At 38.9% G+C, this 22,580-nt stretch overlaps 3 protein-coding genes across 4 annotated transcripts; 2 read left to right on the top strand and 1 right to left on the bottom strand.

Annotated features, from left to right (window-relative positions):
- Positions 1-2,377: 2,377 nt before the first annotated feature.
- Positions 2,378-5,795, top strand: LOC137874434 (eukaryotic translation initiation factor 2-alpha kinase PK4-like). The gene is made up of 3 exons (XM_068713110.1): positions 2,378-2,775; positions 3,616-3,969; positions 4,049-5,795. Exons 1-3 carry the CDS (start codon positions 2,727-2,729, stop codon positions 4,468-4,470), a joined length of 825 nt encoding a protein of 274 aa, XP_068569211.1. The 5' UTR covers positions 2,378-2,726; the 3' UTR covers positions 4,471-5,795.
- Positions 5,796-11,914: 6,119 nt separating this feature from the next.
- LOC137874427 (hemicentin-2-like) lies at positions 11,915-16,209 on the bottom strand. The gene is made up of 8 exons (XM_068713099.1): positions 16,168-16,209; positions 15,662-15,697; positions 15,316-15,576; positions 14,985-15,239; positions 14,061-14,243; positions 13,360-13,428; positions 12,535-12,618; positions 11,915-12,236 (listed from the first exon to the last, which is right to left on the bottom strand). The coding sequence occupies exons 1-8, from the start codon at positions 16,193-16,195 to the stop codon at positions 12,169-12,171; spliced, it is 984 nt and encodes a 327-aa protein (XP_068569200.1). The 5' UTR covers positions 16,196-16,209; the 3' UTR covers positions 11,915-12,168.
- Positions 16,210-16,813: 604 nt separating this feature from the next.
- Positions 16,814-20,450, top strand: LOC137874440 (coxsackievirus and adenovirus receptor homolog). Of its 2 annotated transcripts, none has more exons than XR_011103305.1 (3): positions 16,814-16,974; positions 17,996-18,341; positions 19,094-20,450. XR_011103305.1 is itself a non-coding variant. In XM_068713124.1 (3 exons), the coding sequence occupies exons 1-3, from the start codon at positions 17,474-17,476 to the stop codon at positions 19,203-19,205; spliced, it is 516 nt and encodes a 171-aa protein (XP_068569225.1). In that variant the 5' UTR covers positions 17,392-17,473; the 3' UTR covers positions 19,206-20,450. The 2 variants fall into 2 exon arrangements, 1 of the variants encoding a protein (XP_068569225.1); XM_068713124.1 differs by lacking the exon at positions 16,814-16,974 and adding an exon at positions 17,392-17,531.
- Positions 20,451-22,580: the final 2,130 nt, after the last annotated feature.

The following is a 22,580-nucleotide window of genomic DNA, read 5'->3' as shown; positions in this document are numbered from 1 at the left end:
CACACCAGAGGTCCAGGATGTGGGTGGTCTAGAGACGTGCCTGTCCTCACAGCAGATGTACATTTAAACATACATTCTGTAGCTACCAACGTTCACAAACCTCAGTCAGATAGAAGTAATTGTTTGGATGGTGGGTTTATTTTCTTCGATGGTTGTAGAGCCTGAAGGATTTTATAAACAAACATAACCCGGCTCAGTAATCTTACTATTGATAAAATCCTATCATCACGAAGAGCTCCAGTGGGATGAAATCTCACCTTTTCTGTTGGTGTACATGTACCTGTGTTTGTACTTTGTTTGAGATTCGCGGGTGGAGCAAGAGACAGTCTAACTGCTCAGCAGACTGTGGAATCCTCAGCTGAGAATGTGTACTCTCTATTCACAACGCTTTTTTACTTTATTAAATACGCTTTATTCTAACTTTTGATCAAGACGTCCTTTGTTCCTCCGGGAGTTCTTCGTTGAAACACAACAAGCCTTAACTTTTGTAAATGAGCTCCTCTTTATTTTGCAGGAGGCTGACCGTTAACAGTTTTTTTGTGTAGCCATGTAGCCTGTTAACTCGTGTTTTCACCCATTATTAGTCAAATATGAATGAACAATTAATCACACATACTGCACTACTACCTCTGTTTGTAAAATTACCACCGTATTGTACATAGTTGTTAAATGTTTATACCTGTTCTACTTTTTTTTGTTGTCCTTGTTTTATTTTTTATATATATATTTTTTTCTTGTTTATTGTAAACTTGCGTTTGTACATTGAGAGCGAAGTGGAAACCGGAGTCAAGTTCCATGAATGCGTACACACACATGACCAATAAATCTGATTCTGATTCTGAAAAAGAACATTCATACTGTGTGCTCAATAACCTTTTCCTTCTTTCTGGTCTCAGGTGTTATTGGTCGTGGAACACAGTGTCAGGAAGCAGCCGGGTAGAACCAACTAGAACGATGAGGCGGCTACATGTAGCTCCACCCCGTCGGACGGCAGCCAATAGGATCCCAGGATTCTACAGCTGATTGTAAACCCAGTGACTGGACCAGGCAGGAGGTTCAGGACTCATGGAAGCTGTTATCTAGTAAGTTAAGCCATTTATTTCCTCCATCAACCACAGAAGAAGTAACCTTTATTTCTGTAAGTCCAGATATGTGGAAAGTAAACGGTGTGTTGTCTGGTTCATAACATCATGGAGCTGTTTTCACTGTGTCTAAAGAGTCACATGTCGGCTGTAAACTTCAGCTGTATGAACACAGAATTAACAGATTTAGCTGAGATTTAATTACAATAAACAGATAAAAAGGATGCAGAATTGTAAAATGTCTGAATTCATGTTTTGTTAGTTCTCTCTGCAAGACGACAAACAAATAACTTTTAAAATACTTGTTTTCTGAATGGAGTTTGGTTTGGTCGGTGCTATGCTAAGCTAACATTGTAGCATCTCCATCAACACTCAAACACGGCTTCAGACCGCACAGGAGAAGGACTCTGGAGACCAGGTGTCCTCCAGGTGGACTTGGACTTAGTAAAGCGGGATCAGTAAGTTGTCCTTGTTGTACGTCTACAGGCTGTCCTTGTGTGTTTGTACCTGTCAGATGCTAACTAGCCATGTAGCACCATGCTAACGCTACGTGTTGTTGGTCCTGGGTTATTAGCAGCGGTTATGTAGACTCAGCCTGTTTGTCAGTGTGATTTTTTTCTCCACCATGTTTGTTCGTGATGTGTTCCTTCTTATTCTGAAGCCAGAGTCTCAGTGTAAAGTACTAACTGTAGAGTGTGTGTGTGTGTGTGTGTGTGTGTGTGTGTGTGTGTGTGTGTGTGTGTGTATATATATATATATATATATATATATATATATATATATATATATATATATATATATATATATAAATAAAGGGTCCAGTCTTTTATATTATTTGTGTATTTCTATATATTTAAATAAATAATAGAAGACTGGACTCTTTATATATATATATATATATATATATATATATATATATATATATATATATATATATATATATATATATATAAATAAAGAGTCCAGTCTTTTATATTATTTGTGTATTTCTATATATTTAAATAAATAATAGAAGACTGGACTCTTTATATATATATATATATATATATATATATATATATATATATATAAATAAAGAGTCCAGTCTTTTATATTATTTGTGTATTTCTATATATTTAAATAAATAATAGAAGACTGGACTCTTTCCAGTGGGACCAGCAGTGATGTTGGTGCTCAGTGTCTCTGTGTTATTTGGTGCAGCTCACTGAAACTAATGCAGTCTGAACACAAACAGTCACAAGTTACAGAACACACTGGAAAAGACCGGATCAGTGTTGTGGCACTGATCCTACTTTCTGTTGCGTTTGCTTCCTCTGGGGTGTGGACATCACTGCAGTCATGAGGCAACCATCTGTCTCTACTCTGCTCTCACACACAGAGCAGAGTAGAGACGAGAGCAGAGTAGAGACAAGAGTAGAGACAAGAGTAGAGACGAGACAAGAGTAGAGACGAGAGCAGAGTAGAGACAAGAGTAGAGACAAGAGCAGAGTAGAGACAAGAGCAGAGACAAGAGCAGAGTAGAGACAAGAGCAGAGACAAGAGCAGAGCAGAGTAGAGACAAGAGCAGAGTAGAGACAAGAGCAGAGACAAGAGCAGAGCAGAGACAAGAGCAGAGGAGCAGCAGACCAACACAGCTCGGCTCTCATGGCTTCATTCCTCATCCTGTCATTTCTTCTGATTGAAACAGCTGCTGGTAAAGATCAACTCTTAATGACAACATGTATTCATGAGAGATTTTAGTTCTGACCAGTTTTGTGAAACCATAGTGATCTTGTTTTAGTAGATATTGGTAGATGGAGTGTAATGGTTCACTTTCATGATCTTTTCACTGTTCATTTCAGCTTGTTTGATAATCAGACTGGATTTTTAAATTGTTCTTTAATGTTTGAAATGATGAATTAGTTCATATTTATTTACATGTATGTTTCTTATATAATGTTATGTCGGTGTTGTATTTAACTTAGTAAGTAACTTTAGATCTGAGTGAGAGATTGTACTCACTGTTTCAGGCAGTTTGAGTGGGCGGTAACTTAAGGAGGGGGCGTGGCCAACCGTTGGGCTGTGTAGTCTTGTGATTGGCTGAAATCAAACCACAACACCCAGACTGACACTGACTCGGTCGTCAAGGTGACACAGCAGATTAACCCCTCGCTGTCTGTGAAATGACTTTCATATTTAGTGCCTCTGTGTTCAGAGACTGATGAACAATTAATCAGACAAACTGAACCTTCATTCTGCACTAATGCCCCAAATCATTGTCATTCTTTATGCTCATATATATTCTTCAATATATATTTATATTGTACATAGTAGTTAAATGTGTATGCTTAGTTTCTCTCTTACTTAGTTGTCTTTAATGTCCTTCTTTTCATATTTCTCTTGTTTATTTGTACATTCTGTGTTTTGTACGTTGAGAGCAAAGTGAAACCAGAGTCACATTCCATGTATGTGTTCACACACAGGCTCAATAAAGCTGATTCTGATTCTGATGTAATGTGAAGAGAGCTCACTCTTTGCTCTGGATGTTTTTCAGGCCTCGTGGATGGAGAAGAGGTAAAAGTAGGAGAGACAGTCGTCCTGAAATGTAGTGATAGCAGGACCCCCATCAGAGCTGTAGAGTGGATCAAAGAGGACCAGCCACAAAAGCACATCCTGTTTTACTCCGATGGCCACTATTATCCAGACCACCAAGACTCCACCTTTAAGGACCGGGTGGAGCTGGTGGACCTCCAGCTTAAAGGAGGAGACTTGTCTCTGCGTCTGAAGGACGCGGTCCTCAGCGACACCGGAACGTACAAGTGTTTGGTGGCAACGGGAGATTCAAGACGCAGAAAGAGAGCCATCATCGAGGAAGAGCCGGTCAGAACCATCCAGCTGAAGGTTAAAGGTGAGTTAGAGGAGCTCAGAGTGGAGCAGGCTGTAGAGCAGTTTACATGACTAATGTGTGTTTTAATCTTCAAATTCAGCCAACACCATGAACGATGAGAACACCATGAACGATGAGAACACCATGAACGATAAGAACACCATGAACGATAAGAACACCATGAACGATAAGAACACCATGAACGATGAGAACACCATGAATGATGAGAACACCATGAACGATGAGAACACCATGAATGATGAGAACACCATGAACGATAAGAACACCATGAACGATAAGAACACCATGAACGATGAGAACACCATGAACGAACGCGTCCGTCGTTCTTTCGTTGGGTCAGCAGCAGGTTCTGTGTTGCTTCTTGGAGTCGTTGGAGTCGTTGTGATTCGTCGCCGAGTGTCCAAAACACATCTGGTCAAGAGATCAGATGAAGATGGAGCGGTGGACGATCAGTTCATCAAACACCCAGAAGACCTACAGAACCCTGAGTCTTCACCGTGAACCAATAATCTCCCTGGTTGCTGTAACGATCAGTATAATCATGAATCTCACTGCTCTTCTTGGCTAAACTCCGCCCCCCGTAGAGCTGCTAGAAGCAGTGACGATGGGTTCAGGTTCATTACTGACGCAAGTCAAATGAGAACCAGTTTCTCTTTTACAGAGAAGACCTGAAGCCAAAGACAACAAGTGTCTCCTGGACAAGTTAGCTCCGTTCTTCTGCAGCAGACTTTAGGAACGACCGTGTTTGTGAAACCGAAAGAGATGATGAGCAGTGAGCTGAGATATGTGGGGGTTTTACCAGCGGTAGTTTGGTTTCATAGATAAACTGAAAGCAGTGGATGAATCAGTGAGTGTGGAGTGAGATGAGATCAACTCACTGCTCGGCCAATTAGAGAGCTGAAATGGCTGGACCGGGGTCGGGGTTTGTCAAGAGGAAGCAGTGAGATTCACGATGACACTCACCAACCATTTGTCCCCTCCACGATTGCAGCCTTATTGAGGCGGGGGGGTTTGCGTACCTGTTGACTCTGGTAGCTGTGCTGTCTGGACACACCTGTCCTGTTAGGGTCTCCCATGGCAGGTTGGTACCAGAGTAGGGTCAGACTAATGCACTTAAGGCAGCCAACACACACATGTAGAGAGTTTATAAATTCAACACATGCTGCAGTAAAAAAATCAAATTAGAGATTTTTATAAATATTCCAACGTACACAAATGTCACCCTACAGCAACCAGAGATGTTATCACGAGGAGCCTTTATTTACGCTTATTCACCGCTTTTCACTGAAATCAAATATCCTAAAATCAGGTGTTTGTCTTGTACTCTGTTTGTGTTTCATATGTCGGGTTCTTCATACATTCCTTCTACGATGTGAAATGTACTTTAGATTAGTAATACGAGGTCTCATATAAATATACACATGTATAATATATTTCCAGCTCATGAAAAGGATAAAGATAAACTGTGATTTATTAAACTCAGAGAATTACTGTTAAAAAATGTAAAACCAAATCAATGTCAGGGGAGTCTGGAGGATTATTTATGTATAATCTACAAAGTAGATCTGCATTAAATGTGGTTATGAAATAATGTGAACAAATCTTCAACAAGTACAGATTAGATGACAGCAGTTCATTATTTCATCTGAATCAACGAGTCAGAATGATGGAAGTTAATAATGAACTTTAAAAACACACAGAATGTATTTGAGGAATAACACTTAACTTTTGTGCAACTTGTTTTATTGTATTTGTGCATATTTTTATATTTTTTTACAGCAGCTCAAAATATTAAAAATATATTTTGTATTGATTGTTCAAAATGATTGAACTGTTCAAAGCACCTTTTGTTCAGAAGAGGAGCAGCTGCTGGTTTCCTTTGTGAAGAAGTGAAGCTGAAAGTAGAACCTGTTGGTACAGGTAAGTCACCTGGAGCACTGCCTGTTCACACAGGTGTGTCTACACACTGACAGACACACCTGTGTGAACAATGACATATGACATCACTTTTACACAGGTGTGTCTACACACTGACAGACACACCTGTGTGAACAATGACAACACGTTTAAAAAGAATGTCCTCAATCTCTCTCAGAACAAAGACCAACATCAGTAAACAGACCAATTAGAGAAAAGGGTTTCTGGAGGACCTCAATGCATGCTGGGATATATCTATATATATATATATATATATATATATATGTATATATATATTTATATATGTATATATATATATGTATGTATGTATGTATGTGTATATATATATATATATATATATATATATATATGTATGTATATATATATATATGTATGTATATATATATATATGTAAATAACATCGGATTAGATTAATTAAACATAAACTATAAACTGTTCTATTTACACGAGTTAAGAATAAAGTCAACGACTACAGAACTCAAGTTAACAGGTCGACATTGAAGTGATCACAGTTTCATTTTCTACTTTTTTAGTGTGTTTCTACACACACACACACACAGTGAGGACTTGTGACTCTACATCCTGCTTCCTGGTGCTCTGTAGCTTTAAGTGTTGATGTGTAATGTGATCTCTCTTTGTCTCCATGGCGCCACAGAGTCTGAGAGGACGTCTCCTCCTCTGATCAGCCCTTCCCCCACAGTCACACAGTCAGACTGTGAGCAGACGGAAACTTCTGACACATTTCTTCTGCTTTCTGTGGTTAACATGAGCCTCCATGACACATAAAGTCCTCGAGGGTATTTTACCAAACCCACCTGTTAGAGGAAGTTAACAGCGCAGAGAGAAGAACTAGTGTTCTCTGTTCTCATGGAGACTTTCAGAACTGTACCTTTAACTTCTATGGATGGTTTCCAGAATCATGGGATCCTTTTTATTGCTCCACTATTATTTTATTTATCATATCAACACGTTGTTTGTCGTGTAAATATGAGTGCTGACGTTCATCAGAATGTCTGAGGAAGTAAACGAGAGACCTCAGTACTTCAAACGTGTACTTGTACTAAACACCACATTGTTCTCTCGTGTTTTTTCCAGAGCAGGAAACTTGATATTTATGTTTTAAATTGTTGATAAGCCTCTTGAACAGTTTCACTTTCACCGAGAGGACAGTGAACCTCTCTGACCTCTTTTATCAGTGAGCAGACTCTCTGCAGCTCGACAGAGTTCATCACAACTCCTCATGTTTGACATTCAAATGTGGAGTCAAATGATTCCCTCTCTATCAGCATGAGAGGACATGTTGTCGTGTAAGTTTAAGTTTATGGGTGTGTCTTCCTGTTGGAAAACGATGTTTTTCTCAGATGAAACCTGTTCAGACTGATATGAAATATGTTGCATGTTGATGATTCTCTCTTGTTTATGAACAGAAGCAAACAGTGGCAGCGTCGATAACTCCAGAGAAATCCTCGGCAACAAAGTCTTATACTCTACAGTTTCCTCCTGAAGCTGTAAAAGTCCATTATCAGCTCTGTGATTGGCTGAAATCCAACTGTCCCCTCCCGGCTTCGGACAGTGTCCACTCTCGGTTGAGCTCCTTGGCCCGGTCCGCCCCTCGTTCCATAGGGCTGTGTTCCTCAACATCTCTGCTTGTCCTTCCCCCGCTGTGTTCACACCTTTTAGCATTCCTGTAGTCGGCCTCTTGAAACTCATCACCATATGGTCACGGTAGTATCCGTAAAGCCTCTCTCAAAATCCCTGTCTCTCCCTCACAGCTCATCACTATACATTTAGTTAGTACATCCAATAGGTCAACACATGATACACATATACTATCTTCTTCAAGTAGATATACTGTAAACATATAATACATTCCACACATCAATATCCTGTGACATTGTAATACATTGTAGTATTTAATACTTTCCTCACGGTGTGTTTTTAATCATCCTAAAGATGCTTCTAAACTTCAACCCTCACGATGATCATGTCAGGTTTATCACAGTGGAGTTTGAGGAAGTTGGTTTGCGTCCATGGTTTAATGTCAGTGAGGCAGTTGGTGGGAGTGGAGTGAGTTCAGGGCTAATGGCCTTTGTGGACAAAATCACGTCTCTGTTTTAGTTTCTATCAGGTGGTGTTGGTTTCACTTCTTACATGTTTGTACTCTTGTTTCAACCTAATGTTGTTGCAATGTACTTTTTCTATTTCAATTTCATTTTTTAGTAAATTTATTTTCCTAACTTTTGCTGTTCTGTTTTTTTACTAGAGTCACTATGACTCCTTGTACACTGAAAAATCATCACTATATTTTTCACATATGCTTATATTTGTATTGATGTTTTTCTTTGTGATCGGGGGGGGGGGGGGGGGGGGGTTGTCTAGTCGTTTTCTTGTCAGCTGTTAGTAACTGGCTTTATTAATAACTGATGACTGTAAATGCAGGTTGCATGGACTCAGCTGTTAAAATGAAATGCTATATCTTCATTTGTCGACAGGCGTTTAAGTCGTTTTCCAGCAGCTGTCTGTTGACTGTTGACGCAACAGTGAACCGGCCTGACACCAAACAAACAGGATCTGTGTTCCGGGTACCGCCTACAGTACAGCACTTCATTTAGTTCCAGTAGGCCGTTCTGCTGAACAATGAAGGAGCTCAAAGTCCCACTTTAAACCGTCTCGTGAACCTTCATGTGAGCTTTTGTTGTCCTTTGAACAACATCCTGCTTCTAGAACAGAATTCAAGTCGTTATAACTGTTACATGATACTAAAGAAAAGTTCTCTGTTCTCATGAAGACTTTCAGAACTGTACCTTTAACTTCTATGGATGGTTTCCAGAATCATGGGATCCACTATTATTTTATTTATCATATCAACACGTTGTTTGTCGTGTAAATGTGAGTGCTGACGTTCATCAGAATGTCTGAGGAAGTAAACGAGTTCATGTTTTAAATTGTTGATAAGCCTCTTGAACAGTTTCACTTTCACCGAGAGGACAGTGAACCTCTCTGACCTCTTTTATCAGTGAGCAGACTCTCTGCAGCTCGACAGAGTTCATCACAACTCCTCATGTTTGACATTCAAATGTGGAGTCAAATGATTCCCTCTCTATCAGCATGAGAGGACATGTTGTCGTGTAAGTTTAAGTTTATGGGTGTGTCTTCCTGTTGGAAAACGATGTTTTTCTCAGATGAAACCTGTTCAGACTGATATGAAATATGTTGCATGTTGATGATTCTCTCTTGTTTATGAACAGAAGCAAACAGTGGCAGCGTCGATAACTCCAGAGAAATCCTCGGCAACAAAGTCTTATACTCTACAGTTTCCTCCTGAAGCTGTAAAAGTCCATTATCAGCTCTGTGATTGGCTGAAATCCAACTGTCCCCTCCCGGCTTCGGACAGTGTCCACTCTCGGTTGAGCTCCTTGGCCCGGTCCGCCCCTCGTTCCATAGGGCTGTGTTCCTCAACATCTCTGCTTGTCCTTCCCCCGCTGTGTTCACACCTTTTAGCATTCCTGTAGTCGGCCTCTTGAAACTCATCACCATATGGTCACGGTAGTATCCGTAAAGCCTCTCTCAAAATCCCTGTCTCTCCCTCACAGCTCATCACTGTACATTTAGTTAGTACATCCAATAGGTCAACACATGATACACATATACTATCTTCTTCAAGTAGATATACTGTAAACATATAATACATTCCACACATCAATATCCTGTGACATTGTAATACATTGTAGTATTTAATACTTTCCTCACGGTGTGTTTTTAATCATCCTAAAGATGCTTCTAAACTTCAACCCTCACGATGATCATGTCAGGTTTATCACAGTGGAGTTTGAGGAAGTTGGTTTGCGTCCATGGTTTAATGTCAGTGAGGCAGTTGGTGGGAGTGGAGTGAGTTCAGGGCTAATGGCCTTTGTGGACAAAATCACGTCTCTGTTTTAGTTTCTATCAGGTGGTGTTGGTTTCACTTCTTACATGTTTGTACTCTTGTTTCAACCTAATGTTGTTGCAATGTACTTTTTCTATTTCAATTTCATTTTTTAGTAAATTTATTTTCCTAACTTTTGCTGTTCTGTTTTTTTACTAGAGTCACTATGACTCCTTGTACACTGAAAAATCATCACTATATTTTTCACATATGCTTATATTTGTATTGATGTTTTTCTTTGTGATCGGGGGGGGGGGGGGGGGGGGTTGTCTAGTCGTTTTCTTGTCAGCTGTTAGTAACTGGCTTTATTAATAACTGATGACTGTAAATGCAGGTTGCATGGACTCAGCTGTTAAAATGAAATGCTATATCTTCATTTGTCGACAGGCGTTTAAGTCGTTTTCCAGCAGCTGTCTGTTGACTGTTGACGCAACAGTGAACCGGCCTGACACCAAACAAACAGGATCTGTGTTCCGGGTACCGCCTACAGTACAGCACTTCATTTAGTTCCAGTAGGCCGTTCTGCTGAACAATGAAGGAGCTCAAAGTCCCACTTTAAACCGTCTCGTGAACCTTCATGTGAGCTTTTGTTGTCCTTTGAACAACATCCTGCTTCTAGAACAGAATTCAAGTCGTTATAACTGTTACATGATACTAAAGAAAAGTTCTCTGTTCTCATGAAGACTTTCAGAACTGTACCTTTAACTTCTATGGATGGTTTCCAGAATCATGGGATCCACTATTATTTTATTTATCATATCAACACGTTGTTTGTCGTGTAAATGTGAGTGCTGACGTTCATCAGAATGTCTGAGGAAGTAAACGAGTTCATGTTTTAAATTGTTGATAAGCCTCTTGAACAGTTTCACTTTCACCGAGAGGACAGTGAACCTCTCTGACCTCTTTTATCAGTGAGCAGACTCTCTGCAGCTCGACAGAGTTCATCACAACTCCTCATGTTTGACATTCAAATGTGGAGTCAAATGATTCCCTCTCTATCAGCATGAGAGGACATGTTGTCGTTCCTCTTTTTCCAGTTTAACGTCTGTAGAACAGAACAGAGAAAGAGGATTAATTACTAAACTCATGAAAGATTTACTGACAACAGATCAGAGTCTCTTTGAGTTCACGGAATTTCCCTCCAAATTGTTCTGCAGTTAATCACTGAGCTGTTGCTGAGTTTCAACATTCAAATGTCATTTTCACCACTTCCTGTTTGTACTTTACCCTGAATACTCAGGAAGCAGCAGCTGTGGGAGGTATATATATATATATATATATATATATATATATATATATATATATATATATAAATATATTATCTTGACAATAACAAGATGATTATCAGTGTGGAGACTAAACTCATTCTGCAGAAAACATAATTTATATTCTTTCTTTTAAACACTTTACAGAAACAGAAGTGTGTGTAGATGTTGTGTGTTTGTTGTTCATTGGTACTTTATATAAATATACATATATCCACCTACATACACACACTAGTGTGTTTCCTTGTATGCGAACACGTGTTGTTGTTCCTTCAGTCTGCACTGATCTCGATTGAACCCTGAACATGTTGTTATGTAAGTTTAAGTTTATGGGTGTGTCTTCCTGTTGCAACACGATGTTTTTCTCAGAGGGGGTCACATGAGCGTGCCTGTGATTGGCAGAGAGAGTGAGGTGGATGTTGTTGTTGTTGTGCTGCTGGCCTGTTGAGAGTGATTCTATGACCAGGAGCAGAGGGTTGAGACGTTAGAGAACGTTAGAGAACGTTAGAGAACGTTGAACAGTGTTGACTGTTGTGTTGTCGTAGGCTCCTGTGTTCTGTCCTCCAATGAAACAACACAAGCAACATAACGTCTCGTAGCTTTCCTGACCAAGGGTCTATACATGTACATGAACTCTGCTCAGCTGGTGTCTTTTTGTAATTATTGATGCACGCACTTATATATTTCTGTCTGATTATTTAAAACAGTGTTTATTTCTGCAGACTTCCTGCTGTGTGTTGAAGAGTTCTCAGTGAAGCTGCTGCCCCCTGCTGGCTGCTGACAGGAAGACAACAAACAGGAAGCTGCTGCACAACGGTCATAATTCATATTTAATAAATCAGCTTATAGCTGCACAAGTTCAACACATTATTCAAAATGTTTCAGCAGAGAAGACGACGCCCTGCAGCAGCACCAACATGTGAAAACACACAACATATGATGTAATGTAGAGACCAGTAGAGACCAGTAGAGACCAGTAGAGACCAGTTAGAGACCAGATAGAGACCAGTTGGGGACCAGTTGGGGACCAGTTGGGGACCAGTTGGGGACCAGTAGACCAGCAGCTGGTCTTCACTGGTGTGGAGGACTGGATGTGGACTTCAGTGAAGAGTAGACGACTTCTGGCTCTGCTGAGAACTCTGAACGCAAACAACATAAAACACAAATGACACTTTAAAGAACATGTGAATCAGACGAGCAGCTGAACCTCTCAAATAAAGTTATTATTATTATTATTATTGTTATTATTATTATTATTATTGTTATTATTATTATTGTTATTATTATTGTTATTATTATTATTATTATTATTATTATTGTTGTTATTATTATTATTATTATTGTTATAATTATTGTTATTATTATTGTTATTATTATTATTGTTATTATTATTGTTATTATTATTATTGTTGTTGTTGTTGTTGTTGTTATAATTACCTCTCTTCCTGGTCGGTCTGATCACTATTTCTCCATAATCATCTTCTTCAGTTCTTGATGAACAAACAGCAGCCGGATCGCTCTCTGGAAAATAAAAGAATATTCATACAAAGAATGAAACAGCACTGTTAGTGTAGTGTGTGTATATATATGTGTGTGTATATATATATATATATATATATATGTATATATATGTATGTATGTATGTATGTATGTATGTATGTATGTATGTATATATATATATGTATGTATGTATGTATATATGTATGTATGTATGTATGTATGTATATGTATATATATATATATATATATATATATATGTATGTATGTATGTATATATGTATGTATGTATGTATGTATGTATATGTATATATATATATATATATATATATATATATGTATGTATGTATGTATATATGTATGTATGTATATATGTATATGTATACATATATATATATATATATATATATATATATATATATGTATGTATGTATGTATATATGTATGTATGTATATATGTATATGTATACATATATATATATATATATATATATATATATATATATGTATGTATGTATGTATATATGTACAGTGGGTACGGAAAGTATTCAGACCCCTTTAAATTTTTCACTCTTTGTTTCATTGCAGCCATTTGCTAAAATCTAAAAAGTTCATTTTATTTCTCATTAATGTACACTCAGCACCCATCTTGACAGAAAAAAAAACAGAAATGTAGAAATTTTTTGCAAATTTATTCAAAAAGAAAAACTGAAATATCACATGGTCATAAGTATTCAACATAAATGTATTGATTAGCAGCCGTACCTCGCGTCCTGATTGGTTCATGACGGACGTCTTCTGTTCTTCTCACTGATGAGTAGACCGGATCAGTCTCTGCACAATAAAGTGACACATTATTATTATTAATATTACTGCAAATACTACTTCATCAATTGTAATATTGATATCCACAGCAGTAAAGTAGCTCACCGTGTCTAATATATCTAATACAAATAACAACTGCATGATATTGAAGTAATTTTGTCACAAATGTGTTAATAAATAAACATTTACTGCACATTTATAGAAATGTCACATGTGAGATATGCAAATCTACACATTTATGAGTTATCCACGTTTTTCAAACAACTTCAGTTGTTCTTGTAAAGAATCATTCGTGCTGTAAAACATAAAAAAGTGAACTGAAGTGAGTTTTTGTTCCTCAGAAAACAGGAAACCGGACGACAGCAGAACTTCACAGAAACACTTTGACAGAGGAAACACCTTCTTATTCTGACCCAGATGTGGTTCTAGTTCTGAATTAAACACGTATGTTGGTGAATTATCTGCAAAAAGGTGAAATGCTAAGAAGAAAATTAAATAAGTAGATTTTAATAAATGTGATTCTTCACAAATAAATATACAATATATTTAATTAAATACGGGGATCTTCACTGTACAACATCGGTGTGAATTAAATATAACTGTGAAACATAATATTTCATCTGCAATGTCGAGTGTCTCACCGTCATGTTTCCTCCGGACACATCGTCTCACCAGTAGAACCAGTAGAACCAGTAGAACCAGACCACAGAGGGACGGAAGAGACAACAGAACTAAGAGAGAAGGAGAGGAGGAAGGAGGAGAGGAAGAGGAGGAGAGGAAACCAGCGCTGGAGGATGGTGGAGGAAGTGTGACGGTGAGTTCTCCTGAAGAAAATGAAAAGAATAAATAATTAAAAGCTCTTGTGTCTCTTTGTAGTCATCTTGTAACTTTCTGTAGTTTTTTGTCTCTTTGAGGCTTGAATCTCTTTGTAGTCGTTTTGAGTCTTTTTGGTATTGTTTTGAGTATCTTTGTAATCATGTTACTTTGTAATTCTTCAGCATCTCTTTGCCGCTGTTTCAAGTCTTTTTGTAGTTTTTCTGTCTCTTTATAGTTGTTTTTTTATCTCTTTGAAGTTATTTTTATCTCTTTGAAGTTATTTTTATCTCTTTGAAGTTATTTTTTATCTCTTGTTTTTATCTATTTGAAGTTGTTTTTATCTCTTTGAAGTTATTTTTTATCTCTTTGAAGTTATTTTTTATCTCTTTGAAGTTGTTTTTATCTCTTTGAAGTTGTTTTTATCTCTTTTAAGTTATTTTTTTTATCTCTTTGAAGTTGTTTTTATCTCTTTGAAGTTGTTTTTATCTCTTTGAAGTTATTTTTTATCTCTTTGAAGTTGTTTTTATCTCTTTGAAGTTGTTTTTAGTCTCGTATTAGTTGTTTTGTCTCTTTGCAGTTACTTTGAGTCTCTTTCTAGTAATTTTGCATGACTTTGTGGTTGTTTTGCATAATTTTTCCGCAGTGATGCAGGAGTGTACTCCAGGGCGTGTCAGTACTCTGTGACATCACTGTTGGGTGTGGTTACAGGAGGTTTTACTCTTTAAGTGAATGAAGGAAACAAGAGTTACCTTTCACCTCGTCACCTGTGACGGACAGCCAGCTGGGTGGAGACTCTCCATCACTCATGTTACACCTGTAGAGGCCTTCATCAGACCCGGAGACACGCTGGATGGTCATGAGACCTTCAGGCTCAGTCCCGATGAAGGATCCGTCTTTAGAGAAACCAGCTGAGAGGTCGGAGGACGTCTTCGTCCTACAGGACAGAGTGACGTCACGTCCCTCCATCACAGGGAGGACGGGACTCCGCAGGATCACCTGTCCATCTGAACCCAGAGACAAAGTCCAGTTCATCCGTTCACACACAGCTTCATCAACACTGACTCCACAGTCTGATCTTACCAGAGACGCTGATGTTGATGCTGTTACTGGTTCCTCCCTCTCTGGACTCACACCAGTAGACTCCACCGTCCAAAGGGACCATGAAGCTGATGTTACAGGAAGAACCAGCTGTTTGTCCCCATCTATCTCCACACTGAGTCCTGTGTCTTCTGGTTGTGTTTCTCCTCACAGTCCATCCAGAGGGGTCGTCCTCCTCACAGCTCAGAGAGACAGGTTCATCTTGAAACACCTGAGAGCTGCTGAGACTCACAGTGAGACGAGCTGAGAGGAGTTTATGATATCATATAATGTTAAAATCTACAGGTGTATAAACATGAAACACAGTTTATGCTTCAGCTTCACTGACCTTGTTTTGTGGAGCAGCTGAGGAGTGAAATCAGACCTGAAGAGACTCTCTGGTTAGTTTGAGGTTCATAGCGAACAATCGTCTTAAACTCAAAAGACTGAAACTCAAAGTCTGTGAGATGGTTCCTTAAGATTAAGACTTTTAGCTCTCAGATGAAACTAAAATGTATCTGTGTACATGAAACAACACACATATATATATACATACATATTTATATGTGTATGCAGAGAATTGTTAAAACGAGGCAGGATGTGAGAAAGTCGTTGAACACCATTGAGGTTTGTTCTTTAAATATTCTCTTAAATATCATTCAAAACGTTGTTGAAACACTTTATTAAAGATACATTTATTCATAAAACCGGCTGATTATTTATTAATCTGAGAAAAGAATCTGTGAGAACATTTCGTTGTATTTTCAACTCCACGGTTTTCTCTTCGCTTCCTGTTTTCTATCGATAACAAACCGTAAATATGATAAATCAGATGTAAACAGTAAAGATACTCACAGAGCCACAGAGGAGACGTCTGACCCATTCTACCACAGAGTGATGAAGACTTCTGTCTCATGAGACAACCCTCCTCTTCCTCTGTGGAGGTGAGTTCACTGACTCTCAGCAAAGCCGACAAACAAAGGTGTTTATTGTATTATGAACCATGAGTGACTTTAAGATAACTATGTAAAGAAAGTGTTCAAACCTCACAAATAAAATGTGTTATTTCATAAAATGCATCACAGAGACACAAACTAATAAAAACAAAGTATTTATTGTATATTAATATCATGTATCTGGTACATCACACTGTGTGTTATGATTTAATGTGATTCTGTTTTATTTATTTTACAAGAACATGAACAGATCTCGTTAAAGAAAGAAAATCAATAAGACGTTACAAATTAAATATAGAAGAAGGAATAAAAACTCTTATTTATATGAGTAACTAAAGAAAACATACAGATCTATATTCTATAATCATAATCATCATAATCATCATAATCATAATAATACACGTGATGCGCTGCTCCTTTAAGACAGATTACCTGCGGTCAATAAAGTAAAGAACAGATAAAAAAAAAACTTTCTCAGGCGCTGATTGGCTGAGGAGGAGAGAGGGAGGAGTCACTGCGTGTCTTCATTCATCACGAGCAGCGTGGAGACAGAGAGACCTGGACCGGTAGAGGACCGGTACCGGACCAGTAGAGGACCAGTAGAGGACCTGTAGAGGATCAGTACTGCTGATGATAAAATGGATGATTTCCTCACGTGGTTCTGGTTCGGTTCTCTGTGGAGGACTCCGGCAGAGACTCTGAGTGGGTGAGTTACACACACACACACACACACACACACACACACACACACACACACACACACAGCTCACCTGTGGACCAGGTGTTTTAACTGACGTCATAGAGAGACTCACAGTAGACCTAGAAGAAGAGACGACTTTAAAGAATAAAGTTGATATAAATGAGAAAACAATGAAGAGAAACTCTGTGGTGCGTTCAGGTGAACCAGGAGATACCGTGTTCATCCTTGTGTTTGTTCGTATTATTACTCTGTGACGTCACGTGGACTCCAGTGAAGACTGATTAAAAGGGTCAGTCCTCGGGACACACGTCTGTTTCCTGAGGACTGACTAGTTTTGCTCACAATGAGTTTTAGATGGTGAGTTTAAAAAGTCCGAGTGAGCCTGAACGCAGCAAACACGGGACTTTCCAGGAAGTCCCCCCTTCTTCTTCTTCTTCTTCTTCGTTGATGTAAACAACAGCTGCTCAGCTGAGCTGCTCGCGCTACTTTTCTCAAATTTGCAGCCATGTTGTCTTCATCTGTCCTCTGTCTCCTGACCGTCTGTCTGGTCTCTGCGTCCAGAGGTGAGCTGTGTTCACGCACACACACACACACACACACACACACACACACACACACACACACACACACACACACACACACTCTTCATCACTCAGTGACATGATGATGAAGAGGAGCTTTAAGAATTCAGGTCCTAACATGAGCATTAATATTAACTCTGTAGAAATAGACCATCTTCTCTCTGATGGAGGTCTGATAGAGGATCAGGACTACACTTGGATCTGGTTCAGGGCCAGATAAAGGTTCCTCACGTTCATGGTTAAAGGCGTTGTCAGGAGTTATAGGAGTAAATATAAATAAATATTCAGTGACCATTAAAAACACAGAGAACGTTCGTTGATGAGGACTCAACTGAAGATGGATTATTAGAATCTGTCCAGCAGGTTCCTCTGAACCCGACCCGGTGATTCATGTGATCAGGACTTCTGCTCCGGAACTGATTCTGGATTCTTTGTTTCCGTTTCAGAGACCGCGAGGTCCGAGCAGGACGTCACTCTCCGGTGTCGGACTCGCAGCGACGACGTCGTCACGCTGCTGGACTGGAACAGACCGGACCTGAAGTCGGACGGCTACGTCTTCTTCTACAGACACCGGCGCTCGTATGACGACTACCAGCATCCACGTTACCGCGGTCGAGTGCGGCTGAGCGACCCGGAGATGAAGAACGGAGACGTTTCCCTGGTTCTGAAGAACGTCAGCGTCGACGACACCGGAACGTACGAGTGTCGAGTAAAAATCAGCAAAGAGACGACTCACTCTGAGGTCAAGCACCTCGTCAACCTGACGGTCACGGACTCAGCTGTGAGACTCAGGTGAGTTCGTAGATTTAGGACTCAGGTGAGTTAGTAGATTTAGGACTCAGGTGAGTTAGTAGATTTAGGACTCAGGTGAGTTAGTAGATTTAGGACTCAGGTGAGTTCGTAGATTTAGGACTCAGGTGAGTTCGTAGATTTAGGACTCAGGTGAGTTAGTAGATTTAGGACTTAGGTGAGTTCGTAGATTTAGGACTCAGGTGAGTTCGTAGATTTAGGACTCAGGTGAGTTCGTAGATTTAGGACTCAGGTGAGTTAGTAGATTTAGGACTCAGGTGAGTTAGTAGATTTAGGACTCAGGTGAGTTCGTAGATTTAGGACTCAGGTGAGTTCGTAGATTTAGGACTCAGGTGAGTTAGTAGATTTAGGACTCAGGTGAGTTCGTAGATTTAGGACTCAGGTGAGTTAGTAGATTTAGGACTTAGGTGAGTTCGTAGATTTAGGACTCAGGTGAGTTAGTAGATTTAGGACTCAAGTGAGTTAGTAGATTTAGGACTCAGGTGAGTTAGTAGATTTAGGACTCAGGTGAGTTCGTAGATTTAGGACTCAGGTGAGTTCGTAGATTTAGGACTCAGGTGAGTTCGTAGATTTAGGACTCAGGTGAGTTCGTAGATTTAGGACTCAGGTGAGTTCGTAGATTTAGGACTCAGGTGAGTCCGTAGATTTAGGACTCAGGTGAGTCCGTAGATTTAGGACTCAGGTGAGTTTGTACTTGACCTGCTGGGAGCTCTCACCTGTCTTCTGCTCTGCAGGTCAAACAGCTGGAAGCGAGAGTGGATCCCTTGGACTCGCAGTTGGTCTGTCAGTTTTGTTTGTTGGTGTGCTGCTTGTTGTTATTGTTGTTTTTATGATTTTTGGAAGTAATGGATTGAAAATGCATCGTTTATACAAACCTGCTGTAAATACAGGTGAGATGGAGATGAGACAGGAAGTAGCATAAACTACAGACGCTAACGTAGCATCGCTAACAGGCTAGCAGGCTAACAGGCTAAATTCATGAAGCACTTTGTTCTTTAACATTTGCACTTTCTTACTTTGTTGCTTCATTTAAATGTATTTTGGACGATTGAATGTAATGAATATGTTTTTATAGAATAAAATAAGAAACATAAATAATAGAATATGAAGAAAATAAGGAATGTATAAACTATTAAATATATAATACCATCTGATATAAAAGTATCCATGTTTATGTTCCTACGACATTCCATTTCAGATTGTTTCCCATCGTTCTGTTTTCATTCCTCATCTGAATGTTTCACATTAACCTTTTAAAAACGAGGCCTATTTGCAGGCCTCAGCTCGAATAAAGATAAGAAATACCTAATTAATTGTATAAAAAAAAATAAAAAAATAAAAAACATTTTTTATATATTTTTGAGATGAGAAAAATCATGGAACTATCAGAATACATGTTACTGGTTCACATAAGATAAGGATGGAACACAGCAGAACTTGGAAAACTCAAAAGCTCGATCTTGAAAAACAGCACTTTTAGGGTATTGTTTTTTGGAAAGTATGGGTATCCAAGACTTTTAATATGCTGGGCTCTTAGAACAACTGATATAGGCTCTATATACACAGCTATACATAGATACAGTGAAACATTTATGAAATATAGAGCATTTCAAATTAGAAAACTGATCAAATACTCCAATATTTGAATAAAAAAGTATTTTTAAAATTCAAAAACACTCTATATCACTTCTATGTATCACTCATGATGTTCATTGAATCAATAGACAGAAGATTGGACCTTTTTTGAGTGTTTTAAGCTCTTTCTATGCCCTTTTTAGTTATTTAGTTTAAGGTCAAATCCTGCTTCAGACTCTCTGTTCAGGGCTGTATCTCAGCCCCCCCTTCTCCGATTTTCACCATTGAGACATCCTTCGAACCGTAGGAGCCAATAGAATTGCCTGGAATTGAAAGCTAGATGATTGACAGCACTATTAGCCAATAAAGCTCAAAAACGTCCAGCTTAATCAATGAACAATTAATGATGATGTCAGAAGAACTTGAGTCACTTTCTGCATTTCAAATGTATGTTTGATGTACTTTATTACACCTTTATAAGCTTTGTGAAGTTAATAAATATGTTCAAAAGTTCAACATGTTTCCTTTGTTCAATGAAGAGTTTGAAACGTTTCACTGAGATGAAAATAAAGAGCAGAAAACATGAAAAATAGAAATAGATTTAAGATTTAATAACGTTATTTACAGAGCAGATGGTGCTCCTCCCCCTGCTCCTCCTCCTCTCCCCTCTCTCCTCCTTCTTTCTCCTCTCTCCTCCTCCTTCTCTCTCCTCCTCTCTCCTCCTCCTTCTCTCTCCTCCTCTCTCCTCTCTCCTCCTCTCTCCTCTCTCCTCCTTCTCTCTCCTCCTCCTCTCTCCTCTCTCCTCCTCTCTCCTCCTCCTCTCTCCTTCTCTCTCCTTTCTCCTCTCTCCTTTGGTCCAAAATACTGTGTAAAAAAGAAGGCTGTCCACACTCTGATGAACTTTTTATCTGGCTAACACGCAAGAATCGGGTTCGGGGTGCCGGCAGTGAAGATCCAGTAAGAGTTCTGGAGGGTCTGTTGAAGGCCCGGCTCAGGGTGGAACACACCTACTACCAGACGGTGGACAATTTAAAGGCCTTCAGGGACAGATGGACGACTGGGAGCATTTTGTGCTCAGTGGTGCTGCTGGAGAGCTGGTGGTGAACTTCTGAACGTATTGATCTTTGACATAGATTGTTTATTTGTTCTTTGGTGTTTTAACTTCTTTATTTTTTTTGTTTTGATTTATTTGAAGTTTTTATTTTTTTTCCCATTTTTGTTTTTCAAATGATGTTTTAGAATGTTTCTGGTTTCACTGGAATAGTGAAATAAAGGAACTTTAAAACCCAAACCCTCTCTCCTTCTCTCTCCTCCTCCTCCTGCTCTCTCCTTCTCTCTCCTCCTTCTCTCTCCTCTCTCCTCCTGCTCTCTCCTCCTCTCTCCTCCTTCTCTCTCCTCCTTCTCTCTCCTCCTTCTCTCTCCTCTCTCCTCCTTCTCTCTCCTCCTTCTCTCTCCTCTCTCCTCCTTCTCTCTCCTCCTCCTCTCTCCTCCTTCTCTCTCCTCCTCCTCTCTCCTCCTCTCTCCTCCTCCTCCTCCTCTCTCCTCTCTCCTCTCTCCTCCTCCTCCTCCTCCTGTGGTGGTTTGCTGCCCCCTGCTGGCTGCTTCCTGTTTCTGCTGCAGTGATTTCTAAATCAGGAAGTTTTCAGGTTTGCAGAACATTTACTCTGAGGTACTTTACTTGTTACTGCGTTTACTTTACTTAAACTATGTGTACTTTACTTAAACTGCGTGTACTTTACTTAAACTATGTGTACTTTACTTAAACTGCGTGTACTTAAACTATGTGCACTTTACTTAAACTGCGTGTACTTTACTTAAACTACGTGTACTTTACTTAAACTACGTGTACTTTACTTAAACTGCGTGTACTTTACTTAAACTACGTGTACTTTACTTAAACTATGTGCACTTTACTTAAACTGCGTGTACTTTACTTAAACTGCGTGTACTTTACTTAAACTACGTGTACTTTACTTAAACTATGTGCACTTTACTTAAATTGCGTGTACTTTACTTAAACTACGTGTACTTTACTTAAACTATGTGCACTTTACTTAAACTGCGTGTACTTTACTTAAACTATGTGCACTTTACTTAAACTGCGTGTACTTTACTTAAACTACGTGTACTTTACTTAAACTACGTGTACTTTACTTAAACTACGTGTACTTTACTTAAACTATGTGCACTTTACTTAAACTGCGTGTACTTTACTTAAACTACGTGTACTTTACTTAAACTACGTGTATTTTACTTAAACTATGTGTACTTTACTTAAACTACGTGTACTTTACTTAAACTATGTGCACTTTACTTAAACTGCGTGTACTTTACTTAAACTGCGTGTACTTTACTTAAACTGCGTGTACTTTACTTAAACTACGTGTATTTTACTTAAACTATGTGCACTTTACTTAAACTGCATGTACTTTATTTAAACTATGTGTACTTTACTTAAACTACGTGTACTTTACTTAAACTATGTGCACTTTACTTAAACTGCGTGTACTTTACTTAAACTATGTGCACTTTACTTAAACTACGTGTACTTTACTTAAACTACGTGTACTTTACTTAAACTATGTGTACTTTACTTAAACTGCGTGTACTTTACTTAAACTATGTGCACTTTACTTAAACCACGTG

This window comes from Cebidichthys violaceus, unplaced genomic scaffold (genome assembly GCF_023349555.1).
Source record: "Cebidichthys violaceus isolate CVI_PGR_0920_01 unplaced genomic scaffold, fCebVio1.0.p SCAF_19, whole genome shotgun sequence".
NCBI lineage: Eukaryota > Metazoa > Chordata > Actinopteri > Perciformes > Stichaeidae > Cebidichthys > Cebidichthys violaceus.
This window is presented reverse-complemented; position numbering and strand designations above follow the sequence as displayed.

Coding starts and splice junctions, on each gene's coding strand:
- LOC137874434 (XM_068713110.1), top strand. CDS start 2,727: ATGGCTTCATTCCTCATCCTGTCATTTCTTCTGATTGAAACAGCTGCT. Junction 2,776..3,615: donor TCTGATTGAAACAGCTGCTG/GTAAAGATCAAC, acceptor GATGTTTTTCAG/GCCTCGTGGATGGAGAAGAG. Junction 3,970..4,048: donor CATCCAGCTGAAGGTTAAAG/GTGAGTTAGAGG, acceptor CTTCAAATTCAG/CCAACACCATGAACGATGAG.
- LOC137874427 (XM_068713099.1), bottom strand. CDS start 16,195: ATGGGTCAGACGTCTCCTCTGTGGCTCT. Junction 15,698..16,167: donor GACGTCTCCTCTGTGGCTCT/GTGAGTATCTTT, acceptor GAGTCTCTTCAG/GTCTGATTTCACTCCTCAGC. Junction 12,619..13,359: donor TGAACCAATCAGGACGCGAG/GTACGGCTGCTA, acceptor TTTATTTTCCAG/AGAGCGATCCGGCTGCTGTT.
- LOC137874440 (XM_068713124.1), top strand. CDS start 17,474: ATGTTGTCTTCATCTGTCCTCTGTCTCCTGACCGTCTGTCTGGTCTCT. Junction 17,532..17,995: donor TCTGGTCTCTGCGTCCAGAG/GTGAGCTGTGTT, acceptor TTTCCGTTTCAG/AGACCGCGAGGTCCGAGCAG. Junction 18,342..19,093: donor GACTCAGCTGTGAGACTCAG/GTGAGTTCGTAG, acceptor TCTGCTCTGCAG/GTCAAACAGCTGGAAGCGAG.